Source organism: Gadus macrocephalus, chromosome 23 (assembly GCF_031168955.1).
Source record: "Gadus macrocephalus chromosome 23, ASM3116895v1".
Classification (NCBI taxonomy): Eukaryota; Metazoa; Chordata; class Actinopteri; order Gadiformes; family Gadidae; genus Gadus; species Gadus macrocephalus.
In genome coordinates this window covers 13,293,441-13,308,440 of record NC_082404.1, presented here as the reverse complement: position 1 = coordinate 13,308,440, position 15,000 = coordinate 13,293,441, and the positions used below count along the sequence as shown (strand labels likewise).

The 15,000-nt window shown below is 44.4% G+C and overlaps 1 protein-coding gene across 1 annotated transcript in view; it reads right to left on the bottom strand.

Annotated features, from left to right (window-relative positions):
- The window catches only part of cntnap2a (contactin associated protein 2a), a 206,423-nt gene that overhangs the window by 19,523 nt on the left and 171,900 nt on the right, over window positions 1-15,000 (bottom strand). The window contains 2 exon segments of the mRNA XM_060045779.1: window positions 3,228-3,427; window positions 14,360-14,487. Coding sequence (XP_059901762.1) covers window positions 3,228-3,427; window positions 14,360-14,487 — 328 coding nt within the window.

Genomic DNA, 15,000 nt, shown 5'->3' with positions numbered 1-15,000 from the left:
GTCACTCTGATGGCCCCATCTCTTTGGCTGCAGAATCACTTCCATCCATTTGGAACCTTGTTCCCTTGATGTAAATCTGGGGGATTGAGACCAAATGGAAGTCTTTTATATTCAATTGGCATTCAGATACAAAATGGCGGATGGAATCCCTATAGGGAATGCAGAGGTGCTGCCAACCCTCCTGCATTGAGCTTAAGACTCACAAAAAAGACCCACTTCACTCGGTCTCATGTCACACCTCCAATTATTCACAAAAGTTACGTGCTATTTCGCTACAGCGTGAACTTTCTCAATAATTTATCCTCGTTTATAATCACGCAACACCCGCCCAAGCCTCGGTTATAAGTGTGCAGAGCTCTTTGAATGCTCAGACAGAGAAAAGCTCATTGAGCTTGGCCCACACCGTAGAAGCCACGGCACGCTGAAGCACTGTGAGGTTAAGCGGTCCTGGTTTTCCCATCACCCCACAGTCATTTTGGAACTAAGATATATAACGCGGCGATGAAAATTGCTTTCATCGTCATAAGATATGGTTCACAGTGGCGTAAGTAAGTTATTAAGTGCCCGGGTACATTAATTGTCATGGGCCCCCCTATCACCCAATACAATTTCTTAAATAAAGATGTTGTTCAAATTCCAATTATAACAAATGCACTTACAAAAAATGAGTGTTGGTTACTTTAAACCAACAAATTGATTAAATTCACTTTCAACAGATGATAGTATATCATATATGGTCTTCTCTACGGCACCACCAACAAAGTCCTCAAAAAACGTCAATATGTCCAGAACTCAGCTGCACGCCTCCTCACTGGTACCCGCTCCAGAGAACACATCACACCTGTCCTCCGTGAACTCCATTGGCTTCCAATTAAACACAGAATCAACTACAAAATCTTACTCATCACCTACAAGGCCCTCAACAGCCTAGCCCCCCCCCTACCGACCTCCTCCATCACCACGCCCCCTCCCGATTCCTCAGGTCCAATTCTGCCAACCTGCTACAAGTTCCACGGACTGAGCGACGGACTTGGGGTGATCGGGCCTTCTCAGTTGCTGCCCCCACCCTTTGGAATTCACTCCCCTCCCACATCAAAGTCTCTCCAACCCTCTCTTCTTTCAAATCTGCCCTCAAAACATACCTTTTCAACCTAGCCTTCCCCACCTAACTCCCACCTTATTCTTCATGTTTAACCTCTGTTTTTCTTCTATTCCTAGTCTGTCTTACATAGTTTTGATAGGGCAATATGTAAAGCGTCTTAGAGTACCATATTAAGCGCTATATAAATTTAATTTATTATTATTATTATATCATATAATAACAAATCAATTTTATGAATCCATAGTTTTCAACATTTTAAAACTTTGTTAAAAAAGTCAAAAGCATGTCGATTTCTGTGATATCTGTCAGGGGGTTAAGGGAGACTAGTTCTAAACCTATGGGCATGTTTTGAACATCACTCACATGAAGTCCTTTTTGAAGTTGTCATGCAGTGATTAAAAAATAAGTCTATCAAGTATTGCCAACCAAATAGCAAATACTGCCAAAATGGACGGGGTTCTGTGGGACTGCGGACTTGGGTAAGGATTAAAAGTCATAAAACTGGGGAAATTAGTGTAACTAGCCATGTCTTCAGGGCGGAGTGGCGGGCCCCAAACAAAACGTGCCACTCAATTCTCACTCCAAGGTCTTCTGGAAGCCTGGCAGCCCTGGGAATTTTCATAAACCTCTGAATTTCCATGTAATTGGCCATCCATCAAGACGGTGATGTCTTTTCATGAGCAAATGGCATACTTCATCACACACTGCAATGATTAATTGAAGGTCTCTGTGACTAGCAAGTTAGTGATCCGAAGTCTTACAGCGAGTCACGTGACCTGCAGGATCGTGTCTGAGACATCGTGTTCCTCGTAGACAGAATCGAGGAAATCCTTCCCTTGAAATCTAGCCGAAAATCAAAGCAAGAGAATTTTACTTCTAAAAGTGCACGAATGGTTGGTTTGTGTGTGTGAATATGTAGGTGCGTGTATGTGTGTGTGAGTGTGTATAGGGGTGTGTATTTGGTCTCTGGGTCTGTACATGCACACATGTTTTTTGTTAGCCGTCGCATCCTTGCCCTCGCTTTATCCACATCACTTGACATGAGACTAATGTGAACAATCCGAATGACACGTGATCTGATTAACAATGAATCATTTGCAGTGCCTGCAAATGATGTGTGAATGTATCCACGTGAGCCCGCGCGTTTGTGAGTTTCCTTAATTGCACTTTCCTTTTTTTCCCCGTGTATGTAACCAGGCCCAGAGCAGGCGCTCCATTGGAATACAAACGGGAGGTTTCGGTAAACACAGATTCATAATGGCCATAATTACAGAACACGGTGATTACTCCAAATCCGGGACTGTTCTCCCTTTCGGTGCCATCGAAAGAGTGCAGCGTTCTGAGGAAGGCACACATGTGGTCCCTGGTGCTGCCTATTGCGTGCGTCTCTTTGTGAGAGCAGTCAACCGCTTGTTTACTGTGGAGATAATCCACTATTCAGTGATGGACAGCAACACGTCCACATCCAGTGTGAGCACTGGATGTACATTGAATTATTGTACATGGAAGTCGCTTTGGATGAAATAATCTGCAGCATGACTCAATAGTAAATACAACTGTGTATAGTGTCTAAATTATCCCGACTCCCTTAAGTAAATGAAGTTCAATCATATCTTTTGTTTATCTTACAGACATTAAGAAACACTTGAATCCAAAGTGATTCTGATCCATGTGATTAGAAAGCAGGTTGGGGTTCGGCATAGTGTTCGCACGCACCTCATATCACACTACACTTTTGTCCACATCCAGTGTGACCACTGCCCAGTGTTTGGAGACTGATCCAGGTTATTTAAGACAAGATACCACTAGTTCCACAGTCATTGACTATGACTTGTGATTTTAGTCCTTTTAGCGTACACTTTTAACCAAAGAGGTCCACAGGGAATTTGCTCAAGGATGCTTAAAGATAGACTGCGGACACGGGTTTGACCTGACACCCTACGAGGCTGCCCTGCTTCACAGGCATCGATGTATTCACCCATCAAGACTAAGATCTTCATAACCACCTCTAGACTTAGACTTCCTATCAGGTAACTAAGGACTCGTGGTTCATGAGAAAAAATAGAGCAGGCCCGCAACAGACGAGAAGAGGACAGTAAACACGGACACACACACACACACACACACACACACACAAACACAGACGCCACTTACATTTGAGCTCCAAGCGTATGAAGTCTGTGTTCCCCAGGTTCTCCAGGAACACCCCATAGGGAGCGCTGGTCTTGAAGTAGAAGGAGATGTCAGCGCTGGTCTCTCCCTGGAAGGTGGAGAAGTGGAGGTAGGACGAGGGCGTGGTGAACGAGGCCGCGTTCCAGTAGTTTCCTGTGGAAGCACGTTGGACGCATTCAAGAGACAGGAAGGTGCGCTGCATAGGGTTTTGGGTTCAAACCCCAATCTCTGCATCCTTGAGGAAGAGGCCCTACCAGCTCATTCAAGACCGGTACATTGATTTATTGTACATGAAAGTCGCTTTGGATGAAATAATCTGCAGCATGACTCAATAGTAAATACAACTGTGTATAGTGTCTAAATAATCCCGACTCCCTTAAGTAAATGAAGTTCAATCATATCTTTTGTTTATCTCACAGTCATTAAGAAACACTTGAATCCAAAGTGATTCTGATCCATGTGATTAGAAAGCAGGTTGGGGTTCGGCATAGTGTTCGCACACACCTCATATCACACTACACTTTTGAAAAAACAACAACACGGACGTCACATATACGTCTCCATCGACTCCTCATGAATTCACGGTACTCAAAGTAAACCAATCGATGTGCGCGTTGGTTGAGCGGTGATGCACGGCGGACAGGTGAGGACAGCGCTCTTTGCGGATCTCCGTCTCACAGGATGGGTGGTAAGCTGTGGCGATGTGTGTGTTGACATGGTGACGGGGCGCGATGAGCCTCTGAGATCACACCGTGCCGCCACACGACACGGCTGGCTGCAGCCTATTAATATCAGCCACGGAGACAGCACTTGGTTCTGTCGCAGACACAGATCCTCCACTGCATGATTCTGGATAACAACTTTTCTAATGACTTCTGAATGGGGCGAGCCGCTAATGGGGAACGCTAATGAAGACAAAGTAGCGTCGCACTAAGCAGCTGCTGATAAATTATTAGAGTGTGGTTGATGAAGTGCTCTTTTTGTTTTTTTCCTCTCCTTTCCTTCCTTCTCTTCTTTCCTCGACGCTAATCTCTGTTCTACTCTCCCTCCTCAGTCTTCTCCTACTCCTCTCCCCTCACCTCTTTTAACCTATCCTCCCCTCTCTCCACCTCCTCTCTCCTCCTCCTCAACCCGGCGCTGCCAGCCTAAGCCAGCAGCCTCCCTTTGTCACTTAGAGGATGAGAGAGAGAGAGCGAGAGAGAACGAGAGCAAGAGAGAGAGAGAGAGAGAGAGAGAGAGAGAGAGAGAGAGAGAGAGAGAGAGAGAGAGAGAGAGAGAGCGAGAGCGAGAGAGAGTGAGAGCGAGAGCGAGAGAGAGCAAGGGAGAGAGAGAGAGAGAGAGAGAGAGAGAGAGAGAGAGAGAGAGAGAGAGAGCGAGAGCAAGGGAGAGTGTGAGAGCGGGAGAGAGAGAGAGAGAGGCGCTGGGTCATAATGATGTACAGAACCAGAGGATGTCAAGAAAAAGGAAAAGAGGTCAAGGAGGGAGGAACAGAAGAGTGAAGGAGGGGGTTAAGGAAGGGAGGGAGGAACAGGAGAGAGGCTTGGTGGGTGGATGAGGTTGGGCTGTGACACAAAGCCGCAGGGGATAAAGGGGAAGATATTGCAGCTGGAGGCATCGGGTGAGGGGGGGAGGGTTGAGGGAGTCAGAGAAGGAGTAGGCGACATGGTGTGAGCTGAACGATAAGGGAGGTACACGTCCGAGCACGTTGACCTCCTCCACAACACAGCTACCCTAATGTGTGCGCTGAGATAGTTTCTCATGCCGATGAGTTTGTTCCCCCGGCCTGTCTGGTGTATGTTTAAAGTGTGCACACCCCTTTCTGTGTGTGTGTGTGTGTGTGTGTGTGTGTGTGTGTGTGTGTGTGTGTGTGTGTGTGTGTGTGTGTGTGTACATTTGTGTACAAATGCATGTGCCTCCTGGTTCAGTGTGATAAGCCATCCCGAGTGACAGCGCTGGACTCCACCTCTCCCCATTCACCCAACATGCTGTCCTACCACACACACACACACACACACACACACACACACACACACACACACACACACACACACACACACACACACACACACACACACACACACACACACACACACACATCAACAAACATCAACACACATAGAGAAACACACATTACAAAAAAGTACCTACTGGTGATGTCTTTGTGATAAGTTTGTTTGAAGTCAGCATGCTGCTTATGGCAACATTGACAATTACTTATGAAGGTTAAATCAGGGCGTATCTCACACACACACACACACACACACACACCGGCAGATGTGCACACACACACACACACACACACACACACACACACACACACACACACACACACACACACACACACACACACACACACACACACACACACACACACACACACACACACACACACACATCCACAATCAACCCCCCTCTCACCCATAGTTAGTGATAAAATCAGGAATGAAACATGCATTGTTTGTGTGTATCTGTTTTCTAGTTGTTCCTCACTTTCACCATCATAAAAAAAATATCATTATTATTTATGTGAATAATGGCTCCATCATAGCTCCATGGAAGAAAACCCATATTTGATTTGAATTAAAAAATGTATATTTGTGCAATTATGCTGAAAGGATATTTCAATCCGCTGAGGCAAAAGGTTAATCGAATAACTAAAATGGATGCAATGGCATGAAAATCTAGAGGCTTAAAAATAAAATGTATAGGCTTGTAAACACATAAAGTTCATAACACTGCTGCTGCTTTCACAAAGCAACAGTATTACAGCCATTCCTGGGTATAACCATAACAACAATGACATATATAGCCACGTTTTTCATTTTAATGCTCACCTATTGAGCAACACTTAGATCATCTCTATAATGCATTGTGAATGACCGCGAAGCATTCATAGTAAATTAACGCAATGATGAAATTAATTTCTGCGCTAACAAATCAACCCGGGATGTTTCGTAACTCAGTTAATGCGTCTGTCAGAAGATAAAGACAGCATGGGAAGCTGTCTATCTCCTACACACAGCGACAAATGCCACCAGACTCTGCGCTAGAATATAGTGTCAACTCGTCAATAACATCAAATATATAAATATAAATAAAAGAGAGGGAGCTGGAGAGAATATGATAAGGTAAGAGTCAATCGAATCACCCAGAACGAAAGGAGAACGTACACAAAGGAACTGGGAGAAGGAACCGTTGACTCATTTTTTCCTTTCTTTATTCCGTCATGTTAAGGAAACAAATATCCATAGCATTAGGACACATCCAACGTCCTTGAGGGGGAGGCTTCCACTATAAGCCCTTCGGGGGTTACCTAACTCTCCAACACAGTCCCCTGCTATGCTTGCTTTTCTATACTTTTGTTGTCTCACTGCCTTGTGCAAATACATTAAGTATTGGAGCAGGGTGGCGGTGGGGGGGGTGGAGAGGGGTGGCGGGGGGGTGAGGACAAATAAACTACCGGCGCCAAACCGAACGCTGGCGAATCGCGCGCTGCCAGAGTCGCAGATGCCGGCGGTTGGCCACGGCCCCTGGAGGACATTTATCAGCAGCATATTGAAATGTTTATCAAACAAATGTCTCTATAAAGCCTTTGCCAACACACACACGTACATACGTGGGCCAACACCTACACACACACACACACACACACACACACACACACACATACTCATGCACGAGCACACACGCACACATACACATCGATGTCTCTCTGGACGCATACAAATGATCTTGTCAACATTCATTTTGTAACTGATGTAACTTGCGATGCGGCATCATGTATTATTTAGGATGTTTGAGTTTGGAGAATGCATTGTCCTCCTGTCGATATTTTTTTTTCTCTGTTGTACGAATGCAATTTCTTCGTTGACATTGTCAGCCCACTGATTAAGAAGGACAACTTCAGTTGAAAGTGACCAAGGGATCCCCACAAGTTTCTCCTAATAACCTTTAATCTGCAGAACTTGAGCTCGGAGAGAGGAAGGTCTATGTATTAATATATTTTTACTTCAGTTGAAAGTGACCAAGGGATCCCCCACAAGTTTCTCCTAATAACCTTTAATCTGCAGAACTTGAGCTCAGAGAGAGGAAGGTCTATATATTCATATATTTTTTAAAGTGTTCATCTCATAGGTTCAGGCGGCAGGCCCCATTGAGAGAACTGTCAGATTTTTTACAAGAAAAGCCTCCACCAGACAGAATAAGAAGTGGTTCTCTCACTGGTCCTGTTCTCCCGCTCTGTGCTCCCAAGGTAGTGTCTAATAGAAAATATCACCCTCTGTCATCACTTCTTCTCCAGAAACCGTCTCCTTCTCATTGCACCGGGCACTGTAGCCTTGTGTCTGAATGATGAGGCCTTGCCCACCCTTCTCACTTGGGGATTCTGGCTCTTTAGCCACATATCTAGCAACCTCTTTAGCCACCTTTCCCCTTTCTAGGCTCTCCTACCGTCGCTCTCCCCTAGTCACTCCCCTAGCCGCCTCTCTAGCTGCCTCCCTTGCTGCCCCTCTCTCCCCCTCTCTCACTGTAACGACACCACAGTGGCCGCTGGTAACTTGAGCTCGACATAACTTGTGCACAGGTGTACACACACAACACACATATGCTACTAGACACACACACACACACACACACACACACACACACACACACACACACACGCACACACACACACACCTGGGGTGCATCCATATTTTCCGTTCAACGTTGATGAACTGGACCGAAGCAACATAAATGGTTATAATTGTGTAAACGCTTACTGCTGAACGCTTCATTTGGGGATTAATGCGTACATCCAAAGTTGTTTCTGACAAGCACTGTTATTAATACAGGATTATGCCCATTTTAATCTTGTTATTGTTTATCCCAGACAACTGGAAAGTAGTACATACTATTGGGGACACTGAGAGGAAGGACATGAATGTTCTTGTTATTAAATAAAAAAAAGGATAATGCCTGTGGATCGAATAACCTTTTGAATTCCAACTAACAACAGATGGATTTTGAAAACCCTGACAATTTGTCTAAACTCACCTAGTGACCTACCCAGACCGATTTTCTAAAAAGAGATCAGAAATGATTTGGCGAAAACGTTTACGTTTTTGCTTTTTAGCAAACTGAAATGTTAATCAGTCCCACAGAACCCTGAGCCACCACCAGTACCGACCCTGACCCTTTTTAAATTCTCTGTGTCCTTCAGCTCTGTCTAGTTCTCCAAAACCCTGCCATATGGTGCTTGTTTTTACCACTTCCTTGCTATACCTCATAAAAGCACATTATTTAAACTGTGAGTTTGCTAACAGATGTTTTTTTGGATGACCAAACACTGTGGAAACAAGATCATAGATCCTGGAACAAAATATTTAGTTTGTTAGCACTGGTGGTCGTTCATGAGCGAAGCACGATCTTTCTGCCCTCTAGTGGTCAAACTTAACTTATTTCGGCTTTACATTCCATACTGACTATACTGCTGGTGACAGCTCAATAGATTTCACCTCTGGCCGGCAAATCCGAGAACCTGGGCAACTTCAGTGAACCGTGGAGGGAAACATAATGAGCATTAGGTGACGCTGGGTCGGGGAGCCAACTGGGTGATTCATCTGTCTTCGCATGACCAGGTGGGTCATGTGCCAATGCATCCAGATGGTAAGGATGACCGACTGTCTTGACCCAGGTTATTAACATGGATGTATGAGGGAACACGACCGCAGGCACAATCACGGAGACACACACTGTCAGCCATACGCTGTGTCAAGCCCAATTTCCAGGCACAGTTTGTCTCTCTCACGGAATGCTACACAGTCACACACATATACACTACCGCGCACACACAAACAGTTTCACAGTCTGTACCATCAATATTGATGAGTGACCTTTATTATCTCTGCCCCGTCACTTCTTCCTAATGAGTTCCTGTTGCTTCTCTAATTTGCCTCCCCTGCTAACAACCTGTTTCACTCTCAGAGCTCAGAACAAAAGGTTGGAGGAACTTTTCAAACTAAGATCCCAAAATAGTCCCGTGTGACAAGAGAGACACGCAGATGCAGGTGTCTGAAGGTGAGGTGCTTAGTGGTCAAGGCAGAGAAGGTAACGCTCGATAACAAAGCTCTTGAGCGTCTATTTCAAGCTAAAGTCCCCAATTTGTCAGAGTTACCCTTTGTGACCCAAGCGTGGGCTTTGCTTTGTGCAGCGGTCGGTGGATTTAACAAGGATCTTTGTAATAATACTAACATTAAAAAGCAGACCTTTACTTGGACTACATGAGCACCCCTATGCTAATTGGGATAGCAGATTCTGGCATTTATTCATTCTGTTGCTCATTGATAGAGTCTTGTTGTGGTCATTACGGTATTTATTTGTCGTATTTTTGTAACTGGGAGGAATGAAGTAAACCCTCTCTCTGGATGAAGAGATGTGCTGAAGTTAGCTCTGATGCAAGCTTTAATTATATTCACCCCTTTGCCATGCTTTTTTAAATACTCCTCGAGTCCTGTCTTTCTCAGCAAATGGAGCCATCTGCGATGGGTGATTTTATGGTCCAGGTACTGTATATTCAGGGTAAACGTGCCCCTATCTTTTAGATCGTCCAGGTAATTATTTCACACCTGTCATTTGGGCACTGCAAATAGTTTTTTATCTGTTTTCCTAATTAAGGCGCACCTTGGACCATACTGCTGCTGTCACTGGCTAACGTTTATCCAAACAAGACGCCACCGAGAATCTGTTTGCTTAGGCAGGATGAGATGAGAGAGGACTTTAGAATGTTTTATTCAACAAACAATTCTTCTAGAAAGATGCTGGCGAATAATTACAATAACACTTTCTAGTTATAGCGGGATATTGGTTATTATTCGTTTCTTATATAAAACACTGTTTTTACCGTCGTAATAATAATGCATCCGACAGTCAGGCACGATTCAAGTATAATTTCTTCCTACTGAAAATCCGGCAAATATTGAAATGTGATACTGTTTTTGTCTCAGGGACAATTGTGCATATACAGACGCCAGCGTAAAGATACATGTTACCCCTGTCATCGCCCTACTGAACCAGTGACCTCCTGCCAGCCATAGTCCACTTTGTCGGGACCTGGTGGTACCACGTGACCTCTATTAATGCAAAGAATGACACATGGACATAGCATAAAAACGTGACCGACGACCGTGCATTATTTGCTATAAACAAGTCCTAACCGATGGAATGAGGATTGGACAGTCATTGGTGACCCCTTGAAATTCTTTATTTATAGACTGTAATGAGGTAGAGGTTATGGTAGCAGGTACGCTATATTGGGTGGTATAATGACAGAATATCGGCTGCCATGCTTCATTTGCTCTCATCTTTTTTCATTCCCATCCATTAAAATGTCCAAAGCCTTTTAACATCCATAAATGGGCATAATTCTTCTCTGTCCGCCTGTGACAGTGCAGGCCTCCATTAAGCCAGTCATGGAAATGGAAATCATTTTTAGCTTGAGCAAAGACACACAGGCGAGCACAGACACACACACACACACACTAAATAGAGCATAAACACAGTAGTTTGTCTGACAAGACCGCCAAACTTATGCTCGCTAATTAATATTTTAGCCATAAAGACGAATCCCAAGAGACAGATAGAGAGATTCATGGAAACACACACACACACCAGACACACCGTTTTTTAAGACTTTCCATAACTGCCAGAGACATAATTCATTTTGGCCATGGAAACCTATTAAATATCGACCAATCGTCATCGTTCTCACTGGCTCTGCAGTCGCTATTCGATTTATCAATCTTATTAGGGGTACCTATTCAGCCGTGAAATATTTAATACAGGTTTAAGATTCCTTAATAGGCTGGTGTAGACTGTAAGATCTACTACTATCACCATGACAATATCGTCATATCTCAAAATCATCTCTATTTGACAACTCATTTATTTATTTTTTCACTTCATCTCCCTGGGCACACACACACGCAGACACACTCCGTACCTTAGTTAATTGAGTAAGACACACAAGGAGAATATAGCTTATGCATGTGACAGATGGATCCATCTTTATTAATGGCCGTTTCCATGGAAATGGCACGTACCTTCGTGCGCGCACACACACACACACACACACACACACACACACACACACACACACACACACACACACACACACACACACACACACACACACACACACACACACACGCACACACAGATATATAACATAATCATTAAATTAATTTAGTTTATTTTTATGCAGCCATAATGCACCATGATAGAGGGAAACTATTGAGCGTGGCACTAGGCAGCTAGTTGATGATAGGACCATAATGAGTGTGACACCGGGGCTGGGGGAAAACGGTACAGCAGGTGTCGTGTACTGCTCCCTTGACAGAACCAGGTCACTTTATGTTTGACTGAAACTCGGACAGACATACATAATGAATGGACTGTAAGAACCATAACTGGGAGATGGCCTCTCTATTACACACACACACACACACAAACACACACATGCATACGCCGAAACACACACGCACCCGCCCCCCCCCCCCCCCCCCCCCCACACACACACACACGCAAATACCCCTACACACACACCCAAACACACACACAGACAGGTATATTATATATATTTCAGTAGGAAATAGGAAAAGAGAGTTAAAATGAAGCAAAGACAAAAGTCCAACAGATAATGTGTTCTGAGCTCTATGTAATTGGCTTGATATCGGGATATAAACTCTGATATCAGGATATGAACTCTGATATCAGGATATGAACTCTGATATCGTCGCTCTGCCTGTCCAAGTGTGTCTCTGTGTTTCTCTGTGTGTGTGTGTGCGCACGTGCAGAACCATGGGTAGATGTGCATGCCTGTGCTTACGTGTTTGTTTGTGTGTGTGTGTGTGTGTGTGTGTGAGTGTCAGTTTGTGTGTGTGCGCCTGTCCGGGCCCATGGGTAGGTGTGTGTCTGTGCCGACGCTAATTAAAAAATACATTAGCCATTACCGAGGGTTCATGCTTACGGCTCCTCCACCGTGGCTGAAAGGCCTGACGGCTCTTCCAGTTCAGAGGAGATTATCTCTCTGCAAAGCGCTCAAACAAAAATAAATACAAAAATAAATAAGTACAAATCTCTGGCGAGTGCGGTGACATCACAAAGCCGATTCCCAAATCACAATTTGATACAATGCCCTTCATGCTGCTATTATCTGTTAAGTCCAAAGAGGGAGAGAGACGGCAAGGGAGCGAGAGATAGAGGGAGAGAGACAGCAAGGGAGCGAGAGATAGAGGGAGAGAGCGCTGGGAGGGGAGAGAGAAGAGGGAAGATAGAGAGAAAAAAAAGAGAGGAGGAAAGAAGGGAAGTGGGAATCAGAGAGGAGGAGGGGGGGACAGAGATAAAAAGAGAGAGAGTTTGGAATACACAAAGGAAGAGTGTGACATTACTCCACTTAAAACCTCAAATGCGATTTTCTATGTTGCTATTTCTGTTGCATGAGAATCGCCGGTAATATGAACACAAACAACAATATCTGCTACAGAACAGTAGGGAATACAATTACAAAGAAGGTGAGAGAAAACCACAAATTATTAATGAGGTATATTCCTCAAAAGTGACATTTAAAGTCCATATTGCAAACAAATTAGAAAAACAAATTGTGCCTGATAGCTAGGTTTTCTTAGGCCTGTCCAATTTGTTCTTTTTTCCTTCTCCAAGACTAATTAAGTCTCTAACTTCACTGAAATATGACATTTGTGTTGCTGCGTTTTGATCCTACAGTGGACTGGCACCCAGAATGTCACAGTAAAGATAACATTAACAACTTGGACGAGAAAATGCAGGCAAACGTACAAAAAGATAGTGTTGGTCCCAGTGGGTAACACCACCACCTACATAGGCAACAATAAGGACTACAAATAAAAAGTGTGTAACAGCACTTTCATAAAACAATAAGTGCGATGATTCTATAATGGGTTGTGGGACTGCAACACAGACACACACACACACACACACACACACACACACACACACACACACACACACACACACACACACACACACACACACACACACACACACACACACACACACACACATCTATGTGTGCACAACCACACCCATGCCCATAAATACACACACATACACACTCTAATTAGACCCAGGAGTAACGAGCAACAGCCAACAGCACCAGACCCAACCACAGTGGTTCTAAATTGTGTGTGCTTAAATTGCTGTGTTCTTTCCCCCTCACCTGTGCACACAATGAATCACATTCTCTGGAAGACAATGCGCCCAATTGCGCCCGACTACAAATGGACTCTCTGTCTTTCGTTCCCCTTTCTCATGCACTAGAACATTTCTAGCAATGCGTGGTTTACCGAGCAAATGACGGCAAAGTAAAAGTCAAAAAGTCAATTTTCATGGAAAACTAACGCTAATGGGGAAGTTCAGGACCCAGATACGAAATGTGACAGCTCTGAAAGGCATTTACAAAGACAGGTCTCTGTTCCATTGTCTTTAATGGGCAATTACCTTCCATCGACATATTCTGTACAAAATGGTGTGAGGTTTTTAGGGTGTTGCACAAGCATTTCGGGCTTTCTCGAAAGTTTGTTTATTAAGCATTTGCACGTCAATCGGTAAAAGTGCCAACCGAAAACGCCTAGCACATGTCCGAGGCATTAAGAACACGGGCTGTTTAATTAATTTGTTTATTGGTTAATTCAGTTTGCCGCTCCGCTAAACCCAATTTCAGCGGAGACAAAGTACAAACTTACACCGATGTTCAGTAAGATGTGGCGCGGACATCAATCATAGCGCGCCACTCGTCCAAACAACGTACTGGGTGATAGCGGGACAGTCTGGGCAGACAAAGCGGTGACTCACTCACTGCCGCACTTTCGGCCCTTTAATACACAGGCATTTTCTTTTGCAACAAAACGATCTTCACATCTCATTTCCTGTCCAATCACCTGTTGACACGCACACTCACACACACACACACACACACACACACACACACACACACACACACACACACACACACACACACGTACACACGCACTCAGACAAACACTCCTCAGGCCCTATACTCTCGGCACTCACCGTCTCCCTGGCAACGAAGCGGCCCCACCGTCAGCTTGGCTTCGGAGCCCGGTCGGTTGGTGTCGCCCACGGCAACCTGGCTGACGGGCAGGTGGTCCTTGTAGACCAGGAGTCCTGAGTCCTCTCTCCTTCGGAAGGGAAGCAGATTCGAGGAGGTTAGCAAATACAGGAGCAAAAACTCAGAAGCAGAGGGGGCTTGGCTATTTTTTCTCGGGCAGCACAGTTGCGACCGAAAGTGTTAGTTATGTAAGACAATGTAGAAATTGAAGTTATTATTTTAATGAGTTTTTCTTCCATTGTCGCAATAACCGTTCTCTTTGTTCTTAACACATTGCAGAAAGTAATGTCCAATAATGTGGTCCGGAGGGAAGTTCTTGAAGTTTAATTATTAATTATTATTATTATTGTAGACTGTAAATTAAATTAAGCAATCTAAATGAGGGTTTTCTTATCGCTGCCTGTGTGCGTGGTTAAAAGACTGTGTGCTCTTTGATAGGCCAAAACCATTAGGCCGTAGCCTCTAAATTTACACCTGTTCCATCAACATCTGCACTGTAAAACTCGCTAAAAATAGGCGATCGACTCCTTTCCCATTACCAGTAGACGAATATGCCTGCAGTTTTGTTTTCCGGCATGTTCCG